The 19,639-nt window shown below is 32.3% G+C and overlaps 1 protein-coding gene across 1 annotated transcript; it reads left to right on the top strand.

Moving 5' to 3' along the window:
- Positions 1-6,460: 6,460 nt before the first annotated feature.
- On the top strand, positions 6,461-9,047 carry LOC114193262 (laccase-3-like). The gene is made up of 6 exons (XM_028082991.1): positions 6,461-6,624; positions 6,701-6,852; positions 7,006-7,250; positions 7,393-7,521; positions 7,599-8,555; positions 8,702-9,047. The coding sequence occupies exons 1-6, from the start codon at positions 6,511-6,513 to the stop codon at positions 8,830-8,832; spliced, it is 1,728 nt and encodes a 575-aa protein (XP_027938792.1). The 5' UTR covers positions 6,461-6,510; the 3' UTR covers positions 8,833-9,047.
- Positions 9,048-19,639: the final 10,592 nt, after the last annotated feature.

Here is a 19,639-nt window from a genome sequence, read left to right as displayed (position 1 = left end):
TAATAATAATTAATGTTGTCAATGGTGTGTCACATGTCACTTTCCATTTTTTTATTTTTATTTTTTTAATTTTTTAATTTTTGAAAAAAAGTTGCCACATGTTAAGTTCCTGTTGTGACACGTGACAATGTTAGTGTCACGTGACAGGATAATGTCACATGTGTCAAATGTCATTGTACTTATTTCAATCTAGTCCCCCAACTTCTATGTTTTTTATTAAATTTTGTCCCAATTTTTTTTAATAATTGAAATATATTTTTATAATATGTGTTTATAAAATTAAAACTAATTAAGTATAACTATTTTTACAAAATTAAGTACTTATATTTATATTAAAATTTAATGATTAAAGAATACATTACAAAATATGAGTTAATAATATACAATATAATATGTTAAAAAGTCATTTTTAATAAAAGAATATTAATATAACATTGGAGGGAGATAATATTGCTCTATTCTGAAAAGGAAAAAATGGGTGACTATACTGTTCTATTAGTATAACATTTTTTTTACCGCTAAATTTTACTATAAATATTAGTACTTAATTTTGTAAAAATATTTATACTTAATTAGTTTTAATCTTATAAAAAATGAATTAAAAAATATACTTCAATTATTAAAAAAAATTGGGACAAAAGTGAATGAAAACACAAAAATGGGAACTACATTGAAGATATATATATATATATATATATATATATATATATGGAGATTAAATCGAGATCAGGACAATGACATTTGACACACATGACACTGATATTGTCATGTGTCACATCAGGGACTTGACACGTGACAACAACAAAATTTTGTAAAAAAAAATAAATTAAAAAAAAAAGAACCAGAGAGTGACATGTGACACACCGTTAACGATTTTTTGTCTGAAAAGAACCTAATTGAAGTAATTTTAAAAAATAAGGACGCAATTGACATTTTTTTAAGAATGGGTACCAAATTAACACAATCCGACTAAAGTGGGTACTATCCGAGTAATTAAACTAAAATTAAACTATGATTAAAATATGGATTTAATGAGTTAAACCCTCTAAAAAATCTTATAGAAAACGGTGTATTGGTTTGAAGTTTGATAGCTGATTTTGTTTTGATAGCATGAGCTTTTTTGTTTTTGGGATTAAACATTGTTCTTATTATTGATGGTCTGTCGGTGGGCGATTGAAAAGGATAAAGTGTTTTATGTTTGTGGAGATTTTCTCTCTCTTTTTTTTTTCATTGATTTATGCCTTATGGTTGGAATCAACTCAATAATAGAAACTTCAGTTATATTAAACTGGTGTGAAACTTAGATTCTTGATTTTTTTACAATATTAAAGTTTAGAGGTTGGTTCAAAAGTTTCTGAACTAAGTTTTAGTTTTGAAGATTTCTTAAGTATTATCTTGCCTTTAGATAAGATTAGAGATGGAATAAACTTAGTCTATGCCCATTTTGCTATGGATTTGTAGCTTTCTGTTAATATGCTTAGTTCTCGTTTCTTGAAGCCGCTCCGTCGTCTTCATTCACCATACCAAACCTTCATCAATCTTTCAAATGCAGCCACTGATTCATTATTATAGTAAAGGAAGCAATGTGCATTGGAGGAATCACGAATACAAAGGTATGGAATAGTGACTTATCCCATTACACAAAAGGCCCAAACAAAAAAGGAAAATGGGCCAAACAGATATGAAAGCCCAATACATCCCCATTTAGGATATATTGGGTAACCGACCAGCTTGTAACACTTTTCTTTGGTATGGCCAAGAGATTCACAATAACTACACTTAGGACGTTTTAACACTAGAATTAGCAAATTGGGTAACAAGAGTTTTCGTATTAGAGGTTGAAAGATTTGATAAACTATTTCATGTTGTACCTCTTCCTAGAGAATTATGGAAAAAATGTTTTATATATAAAATATGTATATATAAAATTAACATGCTCGTCTATAATTATACATATACTTTTTACTAAATATAACTTTAAACTAATTCAAGTCAATGAAAAATCAATACTATTAACTTTATCATGCAAATAATATATAGGTGTATTCATGCATTGGTTTAGGCCATTTTTATTCATTTGTGCATTATTGGACTAATTTCATCATGTATTATCTAGTTTCGGATCATACATTTGGATTTGTGCATTGTTTGTGTAAACAGGTGTGAAAGGAGCAAGTTGACACAAAACAACATGTTCCACAAGTGCTCAGTGGAGTTTTCCTCAACTTGTGGATTTGGCTTCAAAAATGCGAGATTCAAAACAGCGTGTTCCACAGGTGCCTGGTGGATTTTTCTACAACCTGTGGAGTTTGCTTTAGAATATCAAACGCAAAAAAACAGCACGTTCCATAGGTGGCATGTGAATTTTTCCACAACCTGTGGATTTTTCAGCAAGAAACCTAAAGATAACGTGGACTAACAAAAATTTAAAGGAAAAAGAAAATAAAAGAAAGAGAAAGAGGGGGAAACAATTAGAGGAGAGAAAAAATCACCTCAACAAAGGGAGAGAATGTGAAAAATATAAAAGGAGAGGAACGTTCACGAAGAAATTGCTTCTTCTTCCTCAATTTCGTCATTTGCTTGTGCCAACATTTTTAGTTTTTCTTTTTCATTATGCAAAACTAATTTCCATTTTTGTTAGAGGATTGATGTAAGACTTTGGATTATAGGTTGTACTTCTTACATTTGATGTTCTGTTAATGTTCTTCATCTCAGTGCTCTGTTTATGGTTTATTGCTTATTCTATGACCGATATCACAATTGGGAAATTGGGGATTGCTTGCAATTATAAATAAGACATGTTACGTTATGTCATAATTGGAAAATTAGGCATACTTAATTAGTTTGCAATAGAGATGATTATTAATTTTTCATTATTCTATTGAATTTTTGTAAACTGACCTAAGGAATTAGGGGTTCGAATTCAATGAATAGATTTTATCTACTAAGGGATTAGGGGTAAAACAACTCTAAGTAATCTCAAGTGGATGATTACATTGCTTGCATCAATTGAAAAGGAATAGAATTCTATAAGAAGGAGTACGAAATCAATCTTCTAACAGTTCTTATATTGATTAAAGTTTTTGTTATATTTTTATGCTTATAATTTTACTAAATCTCATTTGCTCAAAATTACGTAATCCAGGAATCTAGTATTCAGTGAATAAATCTGAGAGGACGATAATTTATTACTACGTTAAAGGGGGTTCACTTGCCAAACGTTATTAGATACCCGCACAAATATGGGGACGGGTACGAGACGAATATTTATCCAATGAGTAGGATACTAGGGAGCTATTATCCGTACCCTACCTATCCCGTTGTGGTCACACAATTGAATAACTCTTTTAAAACTTTATATTGTTTGATGTGAAATTTTTTTGGCTCAAACCCTATAGATATAAAATCTCAAACCAAGTTTACTCCATCAATTAGCCTTTTACTCCATCAATTAGCTTGACAATTCACTTTTTTAAAATAGAAGTTAAAATAAAGAATAATTTAAAAAATTATTTGTATTAAATTTGTTTTTTTTATATAATATATATTCAACTACTTTGATTACTCTTTAAATTATATTTTTATCATCTGTGAAAACATATTTAATACTTCGTTTATTGTGTTTTTGAGCATTTGCTAACAATTAGATCTTCTTATCTCCTTAAAAATTACATACAATACTTTCTCTTTATTACAAAAAGGATTTTAAAAATATTTTAGAACACAATTCAACCTTTTCTTAGTTTTTTATCATCTACATGTTTATCTGCTCGCTCGTCTAATTGAATGATGACTTGTCGGGAAAAAAATTACACGTACACTTTTTAACATCTAATATTATCTTTTTACTTTTCTAATTGATTTATCTACAATTATATTATATCTTAAATAAAAACATATCGTCACCTATGCCTAAGTCGAATTAGTCAATTAGGCTTAAGTCATAAATTAGTCTAGGTGTAACAAATATGTATCTAATAATAGAAAAAAGTGTATCCATTTATTAGTAGTGGCAAAACAAGTCAGTCTGATCCGCCTATAAATTGCAAAAAATGAGTTGGGTCGGACTGACCTGCCATCAACAAACAAATTAGATATTGTAACTCGTCCGGTCTCAGGACAGGTTGGTCTCTCACTTTATTTTTAATTTTTTTAATTTTTTTTTAACTTTTTAAAAAATTTTGTTGGTAAATTTTTTTATATATATAAATTTTATTTATATAATATAAAAAATATTATTTTTTAATTATTTTTAATTTTAAACATAAAAATAAGAGTTAATGGACTATGACAGGTTAGCTCGTCTTTGGCCCACCAAACTGACAAGCTAGGTTGGCCAGACTACAGCGGGTTGACGGGTTAGAAAATTCAACCCGGTCCGTATTTTTTTTAACGGGCTAGCGGGTCTTGCCCGCTTTGACATCCCTACCATTTGTATATATGTTTAAATGAGTCCACCGTCTATAGATTTTTATTTTTTTTCAATGATTATGTTGCGTTAATCTCGCTTTATATGCTTTGATTGCTCATCTTAATTTTTCTTACAATTAGTCTTACCCATATCAATTCTGCTATTTGGAGCTCCTCCAGTATTTAAAGACCGAATATTATCCATTCATAACGAGTTGGATCATCAACTAAATAACACGCACTTCACTACCAAAAACAACAAAAAACATAAACAACTCCAAGTCAACGATCCCTCGTAACATAAACTTCAAGAAGAAAAAAAATCATTTCGAGATCTCAAATTATACTTCACCACTAACAAGAAGAATTATTTTCAGATCTCAACACTTAATTTTGGTTAAGGGTTGTAGCATTACATTGTGCCTTCTCTCATAAGCATAACACTCTAGATCATATAATTTTTTATGCTAAAGTAATCTATATCGGAAACTTTATTCAACGAATGTGGATTTTATACGACAAACTGCTCCTCCCACACTTCTTTTTCAAAGGATCCAGGTTCCTTTCATTTTGATGGATGTTGTTTGATTTATCCACTTGACCCTTTGGAGCAAAAGCTATCAAATTTGCAGCACCCAATCTTGTGATTGGTCCTTATCTCTTATATTCAACAGGAACATGAATATTAATGGCAAGAAGCTTTTGAAATTCAGGGGTTGACATTAGTGTTATGTTGCTGCAATTTGACAAGGAATATTGAGTCTTAAGCACCAACGAAAACAAAGCTAATGTATAGCTTTTACATGGTTTTATTAACACGTGGTACTCTGAAAATGGTTATGGTTAGAACTTAACAGATAAACAATTCATGGAATCGTTCCAAAGTCAGGTGGCAGTCTACCTAATACATGAAAATAAGGTGGCCAATCAATACACTAACGACATTGCAGGTACCCTTTGCAAAGGAAATATCCAAAGTAAACGTATCAAACCTGCTTCATTTAATATACTACTGTTACACAGCTTGTGTAAAAGTGATGTTGTTATTATATAAATTTGTACTATGATTGATGATTATGCAGTTTATACAATTAATGTTCCCTTGGTTACTGTCATTGAGTCCATTTGATAGTTATGTTCAGGTTAGATAATGAACAGTGAGTGAAGATGTTAAATCCATTTTTTCTTTGGATTAACAAATGCCACTATCATATTGCTCAGAAAGCTAATGAAAAAACACTGTTTCAGCTAATAACTTTGGTAGTCAACTAAACACTGAACAACTACTCTTTGCACTACCGAACCAAACCAAAATTCAACCTGTCTTTAACTGCTCAGTATTTTATTTGCTTTTCTGTCATGTCTTCCTCCGACTTGAGAAGGTACTCCTATGTTTCAGTGTGAGAACATAACAAATAAACTTAGGAAAATGCATGGTTGTGTGGACCATGTTGACGTTTGAATTGTTCAACAGACTATCTGATTTCCCAAACCTTTTCCTTTTGGGTACGAATTTAACTGACTTTATTAACAGTGTATGATAAGGACCAATTTACCAATTGGAATTTCTCAAATATCACTGATTTTAGAGTGTGTTTCTTTCTTTGAAAACATGATGCTGCTAATTTTTTGTACATTAGAGGTTAACATAGTTTGAGTTACATTCATGACTGTGGTCTCATTCTTACCTTTTCAGACATGGAAAAAAATTTGAGTTTTTACTTCTTTCCCATCAAAAACTTCATTCCTTTCATTGTTCTCAGACAAGTTTAGTAAGAGCTGGGTAATGATTAGTAGTTATCTTGGCAAGTACTATATGAAGGTGATTTGTTAATTCTGCAGTATATTATAAGTGATATATCTAAACCACAGAATCTAGCATTTGTTCCACAGTTGATTGCGCTAGTGGGTGCACCAAATCCTCTGTGGTTAGACTAACAATCTTAAATTATTTGGTACACTGTTAACTCATTAAATAAAGGCCAAAACAGTTCTCTTTCAAAGTTACAATCAAAGGTTTAATCATTCTATAAATAGCTGCACCTTAGACCAAATGTCACATAACTCAAGTAATTACATTTGACAAATTCTTTGGCACCAATGAAGACTATCCACTTCCCTGGCAAGCAATGCTACTCTTGGTTCTTACTTGGTCTACTCTCTATCATTGCTTCCCTTGCTTCAGCTGCAGAGAATCACTACCATGAGTTTGTTGTAAGTGTTTTCCATTCAATGTAATGATCATGCACCAGTTCTTAGTTTTACTAACTTCAATGTTTGATTGAAAAAGATTCAAACTGCGCCAGTGAAGAGGCTGTGCAGAACCCATAATGTGCTCACTGTGAATGGGCAGTTTCCTGGCCCAACTGTGGAAGCAAGAGATGGAGATTCTCTTGCAATCAAAGTAGTAAATGCTGGACCATATAACATCTCCATCCATTGGTAAATAGCATCATCATTTATCCCCACATAAAAGACATGTTTTTTATTTTACCCTTCAAACAGAACAAGTAACCCTTAATTCATTATGCTAATGATACAATCATGAAAAATGAAATGCTTCATGCTGACAATGTTATGTATACTTTGCATCAGGCATGGGTTAAGGATGTTGAGAAATCCATGGGCAGATGGTCCTAGTTATGTGACTCAGTGTCCCATTCAACCAGGGGGGAGTTACACATACCGTTTTACAATCCAAAACCAAGAGGGAACCCTATGGTGGCATGCTCACACTGGTTTCCTAAGAGCTACTGTATATGGAGCTCTCATCATATATCCAAAATTGGGTTCTCCTTATCCATTCTCCATGCCTAAGAAAGAATTTCCCCTCCTTCTTGGTACTTTATCCTTTTCAATTCACTTCTATAATTTACCTCTGCACCATAATAAAACGTTTCTTCCACTGCAAAACATGCTGAAGTCTTCATTTCTCTGAAACAATGACAGAACCATAACCAATTGTATTATGATAATGCACAGGGGAATGGTTTGACAGGGATCCAATGGCTCTCTTAAGGCAGGCACAATTCACAGGAGCACCTCCTAATGTATCTGTTGCATACACAATCAATGGTCAACCTGGAGATCTCTACAGATGTTCAAGTCAAGGTTTGGAATTATTATACAGATTTCCATTCTCTAGTGATTCACACATGGCTAAAATATAGAACAAACATGCAATGCAGAAACTGTACGTGTACCAGTAGATGCTGGTGAGACAATTCTCTTGAGAATCATCAACAGTGCACTCAATCAAGAACTGTTCTTTTCAATTGCCAACCACAGAATGACTGTGGTTGCTACTGATGCTGCGTACACCAAGCCTTTCACCACCAATGTCCTCATGATTGGTCCTGGCCAGACAATCAACGTCCTTGTGACCGCTGATCAAACACCTGGAAGGTACTACATGGCTGCACGTGCATATCAAACAGCCATGAATGCTGCATTTGACAACACCACCACCACTGCAATCCTCGAATACAAATCTGTTAGCTGCGGCAAAAGAAACGGACAGGTTCAAAGACCAATACTCCCAGTTTTGCCAGCTTTCAATGACACAGCCACTGCAACTGCATACACAGCAGGGATCAGAGGCCTTTCCAAGATCAATGTCTTCACAAGAGTTGATGTTAGCCTATATTTCGTAGTTGGGTTGGGGTTAATCAACTGCACAAACCCTAATAGTCCAAGGTGCCAAGGACCAAATGGAACCCGTTTCGCAGCCAGCATAAACAATAATTCCTTTGTTCTTCCATCCACCACATCCCTTATGCAAGCCTATTATCAAGGTATTCCTGGTGTTTTCACCACAGACTTTCCTCCGGTTCCTCCTCTGCAATTCAACTACACCGGCAATGTACCCCGGGGGCTATGGACCCCTGTAAAAGGAACTAAGCTCTTCAAGGTGAAGTATGGTTCACATCTGCAAATTGTTCTGCAGGACACAAGCATAGTAACAACTGAGGACCACCCTATGCATGTTCATGGATTCCACTTCTTTGTAGTTGGTTCAGGCTTTGGCAACTTCAACCCAGCAACAGATCCTGCAAGGTTTAACCTCGTAGACCCACCTGTGAGGAACACCATTGGAACACCACCAGGAGGATGGGTGGCCATTCGTTTTGTGGCTGATAATCCAGGTAACAACAACATATTTACTCCTATAAACAAACTCAATCTTCAGATTTTGCACTAGGACAAAACTTACACTTACACATATTATCAAGCATCTAATGTGAACTGCAAACTAACCAATTATTCGGTTTTTTTCCTTATTGCAAATCAGGAATTTGGTTCTTGCATTGTCACATAGACTCACATCTGAATTGGGGTCTGGCAACTGCACTGCTGGTAGAAAATGGAGTTGGTCCATCACAGTCAGTGATTCCTCCACCACCAGATCTTCCCCAGTGTTAGATCGAAAAAACATCATTGGTCACAATTTTTATGTTCCTCAATTATTATTGGCTTGTTGTTTCACCAGGTTTCTTTAGACAGTATTTGTTCTGTGGTGTTTCAAGGCCCAGAATTGGACCATGCTCAATTGAGCAGCTATGTTTGTGTTTTTCTTCATTGGGTGCAATTGCTTGCGCTTCTTCAACAAAAATGGCTTAAGATGTTATTAGTATTGATCATACCCTCCAAAATGCTTTCAATAACTAAAATCTTCCTATGTTTGTTAAAGCAAAAATAATAGTATAATTAAACAAACACCCAGAAACAATTCACTAAACAAAGTTGAAAGCAGAAGAAAGATGTTGGATTTGTTACCTGTAATTTTTAGAAAACTTCAAAGCGAAAATTATAGGCAACAACTATACCAGAAAGTCAAAACAATATTTTTTTTTTTCATAAAAGAAGTAGATCTTAAATCCATTTGGTCTTTCAATAATATACAATTTTGGTTCCAGAACTTTTTTTTTTACAAACTTATGAAATTTGTGTTATGATGATTTACATTATTATCTTAATTTATGATTATTTAATTAATATTTAAAATAACAAAAGAATAAATATGGATATATTTGCTATTTATATGTAGATAACATATAAGTTTCATATTTATTGAATATGAGTATAAAAATAAAGATGAATTTTTGTTTTAAAAGTGTGATATTTAGATGCACATTGTTGTTATCTTTACTTATACATTCTTTTAAATATATCTATGAAATTCTTAATCTGATATATGATTTTATTCTATTGTTCAAATTGTCGATTTAAATTACTTTACGTATTATTTAGAAAATATATAAATTTCGAGAATTAGAATTAATCAGGAGCTATTTATATGATGGGTATTGCTATATTGTTATTAAAGTTTTAATTATTACTAAAAAGATATTTTATTCTTCTGAAACCAATAAAGGTTTATGAAGATGTTTCAGAAAGGTAAAGATTATAATTTATCCTTCAAAATACTATTTTTAAAATAAAAAATAATAAATCTTAATTGTTTGTTCTTGATTTGGTCTTGAAACAAGAATTATGGGCTTTGTGGTGACTGTTCTTTTGGACTCAAAACTCTTGCACTTCCTTTTATAGATTTTCTAGACTTATTTTTATTTTTTTATTGAATTTGGATTTTCTGATTTTTTATATTGTTTCTCTCCTATGTCTTAAAGATATTTTAGTTTTGATATTTTAAAATATGTTAAAATTTTCTTTAATATATAAAAATTAATATATTTTGGTGGTATCATAGAGATCCAACATTAAAAATTCAGATAATTTAGATTTACTTTTTCTCTGTATAGTTTGAAGAATGTCAAGAAGATATTTTTCTTTTATTAATTCAGTTTACTGGAATATAAAATTCAACTAATTAATTTAATAAAAGAAATATATATAAATTTTATTTAGTAATATTGAATTCAGTTATATGTATTTTTTCATTACCTTTTATTTATTTTGTCAAAATTACCATTAGTTTTAGTTCTCTTAATATTTGTATCATTAATATATTTATTTTTTAATATGTATTGGTTGTGCATGTGAATAGTCAAAGTACGGTTTCAAAGATATTATTCTCTGAACTCAAATTTAGGTAAAATCAATCTACTTTTGCACTAATTAAGAAAGTTAATTTATACTAATCATATTTTAAAAGAAAATACTTTTTTTCTAAAATATCTTACGTTGAAACTTGCTACTGGGAATAAAAATCGTTTAAAATATAATCTGTAATAATTGAACTGGAATTTTGGGATGATATGATTAATTAGGAAATAAGTAGTTAACTATTTTTTATATATACATTTGAGTCCATAGCTGTTGTTGTTTTGTTGTTTATATCGAAAATAAGTATGCATACAAGACTTCGACTTCTATGGAGTCTATAACATGAATGTATTCTATTTATTATTTTGAATTCAGAAAAATATCCATAATTAAAAAGTATTTTTGCGAAAAAAAAAAGACATGAATGAGTCTTTTAGAAAAGAAAATTCAAACATCATTTTAGAAAATAAATGTATTTCGGAAAAAGCTTAGTGAAACACAAATTACATCCTAAAAAGAGTTTTCTAATTATTATTTTTTTGTTAAAATATCTTTTTCGTCCCAATTTTCGTCAAGTTTTGTCAAATAAGTCCTAATTTTTGTTTTGTGTTCAAATTGCTCACAATTTTCGTCAATTTTGTTCAATTGGGTCCTTTTTTGCTAACACTGTTTAAATCATTAACGGCTATGAATAGTGACTGTCATGTGTCACTTCGTGATTTTTTTAAATTTTATTTATTTTTGTTTTAATTTTTTTTAAATATCCACGTGTCAATCCAATAGTGTGTCATGTGTCAAAGTCAATGTTTTATATTCAATTTGGTCCCTATATTTGTTATTTTTGTTCAATTTAGTCCCAATTTTGTTTAAAATTAACCAATTTTGTTCCTATCGAAGATGTGACCAAATTTAATTTTTATATCAAAGTTATAATGATGTGAATTTTAATATATTATATAAAAATATTTAATAAAAAATGTGAATTTTAATATAAAAATTAAATTTGGTTTCAATTTAGAGAGGAACCAAATTAGTTCATATTAACAAAAATTGTGAATAAATTGAACAAAAATAACAAATATAGAACCAAATTAAATATAGAACATTGACTTTGACACATGACACGCTGTTAAGTTGACATGTGGACATTTAAAAACAATTAAAAAAATTTAAAAAAATTTAAAAAAAAAAATTCAAAATAAATAATAATTCAAAAAATTCAAAAAAACCACGAAGTGACACGTAGCAGTCACTGTTCATAGTCGTTAATGATTTAAACGGAGTTAGCATAAAAGAAACCAATTGAAAAAAATTGACAAAAATTTGGACCTATTTAAACATAAAACAAAAAATTAGAATTTATTTCACAAAATTTGACAAAAATTATAACAAAAAAAAACTATTTATTTCACACTTTTTCTTCTCATTCTTTTCCGGTTGTGTTTTTTCACTCCGCTTCCTCCTTTGCAGTAACGATGATGATTGTGGTGGAGACAACGGAAATGATAGTGTGGTGCAGTAATAAAGGGTGTTTAAGTGTTGTCCTTTTATTGTGTGGATGTAATTAGTAATTGTGGGGTGTTGGAAGCAATAGCGTAATAAGGTACTATGGACACCAAAACACTTAACTAGATTGAGCGAAACATGCGTTGCCTTTAGTAGTAGTACATCAAACTAACAAAAATATAGATGGGGTAATAACAGGAATATAATCAAGGTTAAAATACCTTTTTTCTATCCTAATTTTTTTTGTCAAATTTTGTTAAATAAGTTCTAATTTTGTTTTTATGTTCAAATTGATCTTAATTTTCGTCAATTTTGTTCAATTTGATTTTTTTTTCTAAGGGTTAAATATGTTTTTGATCCCTTAAGTTTCAGCGAAATTTGGAATTGGTTTCTCATCAAAACTTTATACCAATTTAGTCCTTCATCTTTCAAAATGCGTGAATTTAATCCTTTTAACCAAATTTTGTTAAGTTTATCTGACGTTTCAAGCGCATTTCATGATAGTATTTAAATTATTTACACTGTTTGACACATGTTTGCTTCAATGTTAACTTAAATACTATTATGAAATGTGCTTGAAACGTCAGATAAACTTAACAAAATTTGGATAAAATGACTAAATTCACGCATTTTGAAAGATGAAAGACTAAATTGGTATAAAGTTTTGATGAGAGACTAATTCCAAAATTCACACAAACTTAAGGGACCAAAAACATATTTAACATTTTTTCTAATAACGTTTAAATCATTAATAACCCTGAACAAGTGACTGACATATCTCACTTCGTGGTTTTTTTTTTATTTTTTTAAATATACACATGACAACCCATCAATGTGTCACATGTCAATGCAACAACATGTTATGTGTCAAAGTCAATGTTTTATATTCAATCTGGTCCCTAAATTTTTTATTTTTGTTCAATTTAATCACAATTTTGTTTAAAATTGACCAATAGATGAGACCAAATTTAATTTTTATATAAAAGTTATAATGATCTGAATTTTAATATATCATATAAAAACATTTAATAAAAAAATGTGAATTTTAATATAAAAATTAAATTTGGTTTCAATTTGGAGTGGGACAAAATTGGTTCATGTTAACAAAAATTAGGGGTGATCATGAATTGGATTTTTAATGATCCAATTCACATCCATTTTAGATCCAAATAATTGGATTAGATTTTCGATCCAAATCCATTTTTTCAAAAAAAGTAGATTGAATTTTTTTAAAATCCAGATCCAAATATTTAGATCAAGTTTAAATCTAGATCTAAATATTTGGATCAAGTTCAAAATCCAAAATCCATTTTTCATAAAATAAATTCAAATTAATTTTTTTTTAAACTTGTGTCCATAAGGCTGACACCATAGAATTTGACAAATTTTTTGTCGAGGCCAACGAGGTCAAATTTCAGGATGGGATGAACTTGGATGACTTTCGAACGAATTTGGGCTGAGGTCGACTTGAGAAAATTTCATTCAAGATCGACTTGACTGGATTCGACTAAATTTCGACCAGGGCTGATTTTGCCTAATACTACCAAATTTTGGCCAGAGCCGACTTGGCCAAATATGGCCACATTTTGGCTAGGGCCTGATCAGTCAAATTTTGGTTAGGGTTGACTCCAATAAATTCGTCGGTCGGGATCGACTTGACTGAACATGGCCAATTTTCGATCACAGTCGACTAAGTTGAATATAGTCAAATTTCGTTCGGGACTTACTCGACGAATATTGCTAAACTTGGGCTAGTGCCGACTCGACCAAATTTTGGTCATGACCAACTCGACTGAATTTGGCCAAATTTAGGTCAGGACCGACTCGCCTAAATGTGACCAAATTTCGATCGTAATCGACTCTGCCGAATACGACCAAATTCAGGCCAGGACCAACTCAGTCAAATTTTGGTTGAGGCCAACACGACCGAATTTTGACCGGAGCCGACTCGACTGAATTCGGATGAATTTCGATCGTTGCCAACTCAGTTGAATACGACCAAATTTTGATCGTGACCGACTCATTTGAATACAGCCAAATTTCATCTTAGGCCGTCTCAGCCGAATACAACAAAATTTGGACCAGGGCCGACTTGGCCAAATCTCAATCGGGGCCAACTTGATTGAATTCGACCGAATTTTGACTGGAACAAACTAGGCTAAATACAGCCAAATTTTGGTCGCGGTTGTCTCAGCCGAATACGGTCAAATTTTATCTAGGTCGACTCAGCCCAATGTAGTCAATTTTGGGTCGGGGTGAACTCAACCGAATACTTCCAAATTTTGTCCAGAACCGGCTGGGCCAAATTTCGATCGGGACCGACTTGACAGAATTTGGCCTAATTCAGCCAAATTTTGTATAGGATCACGCCAACTCAATCAAATACGACTAAATTTAGGCTAGTCCGTCGCAACCTTTAGCCTAACCTAACCAAAAATATAAACTGAAAATTTGGATTGAATATTTTGGATTATCCATTTTGAAAATCTAGATTTAGAGTATGGATATATAAAATGTAGATCAGATTGATATCCAAATCCAATAAAATGGATTTGATTTTTAATAAAATGAATATTAAATGGATTGGATCATAGCAAAAATGGATTGGATCATGAAAAATAGATTTTTTGTCCATCCTTAGTTTAACTTTTCAGATCATCCTCTGCTTTCCTCCACTCATTTAAGAGTTCAATAAATATAAATTATTGTTGTTATCCTCATAATTTTTATTTTTATGTGTTAAATAAACATTAATTATTACTTTTAGTCTCATATTTTTATTCTTTCAATTTTATATGTATTTAATCTCTTTTTATTAATACATTTTCTTATAAGAGTATAATTTAAATTTGTTAGTAAAAATTTATGGATACATTAACAATTCTTTTATTAAACTTCTAAAATTTCAATTAAATTATAAGCTTTAAAGTTTATGAATATAAATTTCATGGTTTAGTGTTTACAGACATCTCACCTCTCACGTCTCACGTCTCTCGTCCCACGTCTCACGTCTCACGTCCCACGTCCCACGTCCCACGTCTCACGTCTTAAGTCTCACGTCTCACGTCTCACGTCGCACGTCTCACGTTCCACGTCTCACGTCCCATGTCTCACGTCTCACGTCTTACATCACACGTCTTCCCTCTCCCGTCTCACGTCCCAAGTCTCATGTCTCACATCTTACGTCCCACGTCTCACGTCTTACATCTTACGTCTCACGTCTCACGTCTCTCATCTAACGTCTCATGTTCCACTCTCACGTCTTACAACTTTCGTCTCACGTCTCACGTCTTACGTTCCACGTCTCACGTCCCACGTCCCACGTTCCACGTCTTACGTGTCAAGTCCCATGTCTCACCTCCCATGCCTCACGTCTCACGTCCCACGTCTTATGTCTCACGTCACACGTCGCACGTCGCACGTCCCACGTCCTTTGTCTCACGTCCCATGTTCATTGTCTTACGTCTCACGTCTCACGTTCCACGTCGTCTCAGGTCTCACTTTCCATGTCGTCTCACGTTCCACGTCCTACGTCTCACGTTTCACGTCGTACGTCCCACATATCGCACCCACGTCTTAACTTTCACGTCCAACGTCTCGCGTCCCATGTTCCCTGTTTCACGTCTTACATCTTACGTGTCACATTGTCTCACATTCCATGTGTCACGTCTCACGTCGTCTCAGGTCTCACGTTTCACGTCGTCTCGTGTCCCACGGCCCACGTCTCACATCTCACGTCTTACGTCTCACGTTTTACGTCTTACGTCTCACATCTCACGTCCTACGTCTCACAACTCATGCCCATGTCTTACCTTTCATATCCCACCTCCTATGTCCCACGTCGCACATCCCACGTCTTATGTCCACGTTTCACGTTCCACATTCCACGTCTCACGTCTTACGTCCTACGTCTCACGTTCCACGATTCACGTCCTGCGTCTCACGTATTACGTCCAACGTCTCACGTTTTATATCTCATGTCTCACATCTCACGTCCCACGTCTCATGTCCCACGTCTCACGTTTCACATATCACGTCTTACGTCTCGCGTTTCAGTTTCAACGTCGTCTCACGTCTCACGTTTCACATCGTCTCACATTCCATGTTGTCTCACGTTCCACGGCCCACGTCTCACGTCCCACGACCCATGTCTCACGTCTCACGTTCATATCTCACGTCTAACGTCCCGCGTACCACGTCCATGTCTCATCTTTTACGTCATACGTAGCATGTCTAACGTCTCACGTCACATATATCACATTATTGCACTGAAATACTTGATTCTTTCATAAAATAATGGTGCTTTGTCAATTTACTGGTTGCAGTATAGGTAAGGTTCTTTTTTGCTTTTTATCCTTTTTCAGATAATAGTTTCTTATTTATCGAAAGAAGGAAGAGAAATAACATTATTTTACCAAATTTGAATGCAAATGCCTGAGTTTACCTAGACAAATTTTGACCGTATTCGGCCGAGACAACCACGACCAAAATTTGGTTGTATTCGGCCTAGTTGGCTCTAGTCAAAATTTGGTCGAATTCAATCGAGTTGGCCCCGATTGAGATTTGGCCGAGTCGGCCCTGACCCAAATTTGGTCGTATTTGGCTAAGACGGCCTAAGGTGAAATTTGGCTATATTCAAATGAGTCGGTCACGATCGAAATTTGGCCATATTCAACTGAGTCAGCCACGACCGAAATTCGGCCGAATTCAGTCGAGTCGGCTCCGATCAAAATTCGGTCGTGTTGGTCTCGACCAAAATTTGACCGAGTTGGTCCTGACCTAAATTTGGTCGTATTCGGCAGAGTCGATTGCGACCAAAATCTGGTCATATTTAGGCGGGTCGGTCCTAACCTAAATTTGGCCAAATTCAGTCGAGTTGGTCATGACCAAAATTTGGTCAAGTCGGCACTTGCCCAAATTTAGCCATATTCGGTCGACTAATTCCCGAACGAAATTTGACTATATTCAACTTAGTCGACTATGATCGAAAAATGGCCATATTCAGTCAAGTCGATCCCGGCCAACGAATTTAGTGGAGTCAACCCTGACCAAAATTTGACTGATCAGGCCCTGACCCAAACGTGGCCATATTTGGCCAAGTCGGCTCTGGCCAAAATTTGGTCGTATTAAGCAAAATCGGCCTTGGCCGAAATTCAGTCGAATCTAGTCAAGTCAATCTCGACTGAAATTTTGTCGAGTCGACCTTAGCCTAAATTTGGTCATGTCGTCCTCGACCAAAATTCGTTCGAAAGTCATCCAAGTTCATCCCATGCTAAAATTTGGCTTCGTTGGCCTCGACAAAAAATCTGCCAAATTTATGGTGTCAGCCCTATCGAAAATCTAATCAACATCCATTTTGGATCCAAATAATGGATGTGGATCCAAATTTGTGTCCATAGGGCTGACACCAAAGAATTTGACAGATTTGGCTGAATACTTCCAAATTTTGTCTAGGACCAACTGGGTCAAATCTCGATTGGGACCGACTTGACAGAATTTGGCCTAATTCGGCCAAATTTTGTACAATGTCACGCCAACACAATCAAATACGACTAAATTTGGGCTAGTCTGTCTCAACCTTTAGCCTAACCTAACAAAAAATATAAAGTGAAAATTTGGATTGGATATTTTGGATTATCCATTTTGAAAATCTAGATTTTGAGAATGGATATCCAATCCATAAAATATATAAAATGTAGATTAGATTGATATCCACATCCAATAAAACGGATTTTAAATGGATTGAATTTTTAATAAAATGGATATTAAATGGATTGGATCATAGAAAAAATGGATTGGATCATAAAAATTGGATTTTTTGCCCACCTTTAACAAAAATTATGATTAAATTAAACAAATTTAACAAATATATGAACCAAATTGAATATTAAACATTTACTCTAACATGTAGCACGTTGTTGGGTTGACACATGGACATTTAAAAAATTAAAAAAAGATTAAAACAAAACACGAAACGGAATGTGACAAGCACTGTTCATGACTGTTAATGATTTAAACGGTGTTAACAAAAAAATAACAAATTGAACAAAATTGACGAAAATTAGAACCTATTTGAATACAAAAACAAAATTAGGATTTATTTGATAAAAGTTTACGAAAATTGAAAAAAAAAATGGTATTTTAACCTATAATCAAACACTACTCCCTTGTTGGCAAATATTCATGAATGTTGAAAAGCAGATTCTTCTTACTATTCCATAACTTTCTTTTTATCTCTATTTTCATTTTCTTTCTGGAATTTTACAATAAAAAGCTTTTCAAATTATGCAATAAAAAGTCAATAGTAACTTTTGAAATTACATAACGTTAAAACAATTTTGAATTACACACCCCAAAAGAAAAAAAAAAAACTTTTAGATTGTATGATCGGAAACAATAAATAATTTCAAAGTCGTGCAATTTAGAAGTTTTTTTTTTTTTCTAAAGTAATGACTTTCGAATTATACATTCTAGCTTTTAGATTACAAAATACAAAAAATCATTTTTTACTTGGAAATTGTATAGTTGAAAGTCGAAAAAGTTACTTATGAATTATTTAATTCAAATGAAATGCAAAAATAAAAGTATATTAGTACCGGAAGAAAGTTATGAAGGTGTAGAAAGAACTGTCATACTTAAAACTTATACTAGTTTCAACTTTAGGATGACATAATTTCAACTTGCACCTCCATAAACTTTTTGTATTTTGGAATGTAAAATCCAAAATATAACTATACGTGTTTTGGATTTACATTTCATCTTATAAAATAAAAAATGCATTTTGATTTGTATGATTTATAATATGTTTATATTTTAGATTATACAATTCAAAATAATTTTTATTTTGAATTATATAATTTAAAATATTTTTTTATATTTTTGATTGTATATTTTGAAAATTAAAAATTGACTAAATTATATAATCTAAAATATAAAATGAAAATTTACACAAATTGAGTAGTATAGAACATAAAATTTACATTCCAAATTACAAAATCTAAAATATAAAAACTTACACGATTAGAAATTCTTATATTACATGATATTTTTCTTGCAAATTTGTTAAAATTATTTGCAAGAAAATATTTTTTTCTACCATTTTTTCTAAGAATTTTAATTGGCAGGTAATTTTTTCGTGGATAATAATTTTCTACAAAATTATAAAATTTGTAAGTATTTTCTACAAAATTTGTAGCGAAAAGTGTTTTATACAAAATATTTTACAAGAAAATTAGTAGTAATTTTTTGCAATTTTTTTTTTCACAACAAAATTTGTAAATATTTTCAACGAAAAAAATTTCAAAATAAAATTAACAAGAAATATAAATTTTTTTAATAGTGTTCCAGGATTGTAAGAGAAAATTATGAAGATGCATGTGTTGTTTAAGTTTATTTATTTGTGACTTTCAAAATTAAGTTTATTTGTATATATAAAATATCTTTTATAATATTTTATACACAGTCAATTCTCCACAATTTTTTTTCCTAAGTATATTTCTTTTATTTTCTCCGACACGAAGAAGTTGCCCATGTTTTGTGACATCAAGTTGCATAACCAAATATGTTCGATCAATTATTCACTCAAGGAAACAGTAATAGTGGTAGTTTGAAAGAGAGAATTTTTAGCACATTCTTGGTGAAACATCACTAAACTAAGGACGAGAATAATAGAGATCACTTCATTAGTCCTTTGTCTTTTTTCTTTCCTTATATAAGC

The sequence above is a fragment of the Vigna unguiculata genome, chromosome 8 (genome assembly GCF_004118075.2).
Source record: "Vigna unguiculata cultivar IT97K-499-35 chromosome 8, ASM411807v1, whole genome shotgun sequence".
Classification (NCBI taxonomy): domain Eukaryota; kingdom Viridiplantae; phylum Streptophyta; class Magnoliopsida; order Fabales; family Fabaceae; genus Vigna; species Vigna unguiculata.
This window is presented reverse-complemented; position numbering and strand designations above follow the sequence as displayed.

Bases quoted from the DNA above. Each gene is read 5' to 3' on its own strand.
- LOC114193262 (XM_028082991.1), top strand. From the start codon at position 6,511: ATGAAGACTATCCACTTCCCTGGCAAGCAATGCTACTCTTGGTTCTTA. The intron at 6,853-7,005 runs GTAAATAGCATC...ACTTTGCATCAG, and splicing joins TATAACATCTCCATCCATTG to GCATGGGTTAAGGATGTTGA. The intron at 7,251-7,392 runs GTACTTTATCCT...GATAATGCACAG, and splicing joins AGAATTTCCCCTCCTTCTTG to GGGAATGGTTTGACAGGGAT.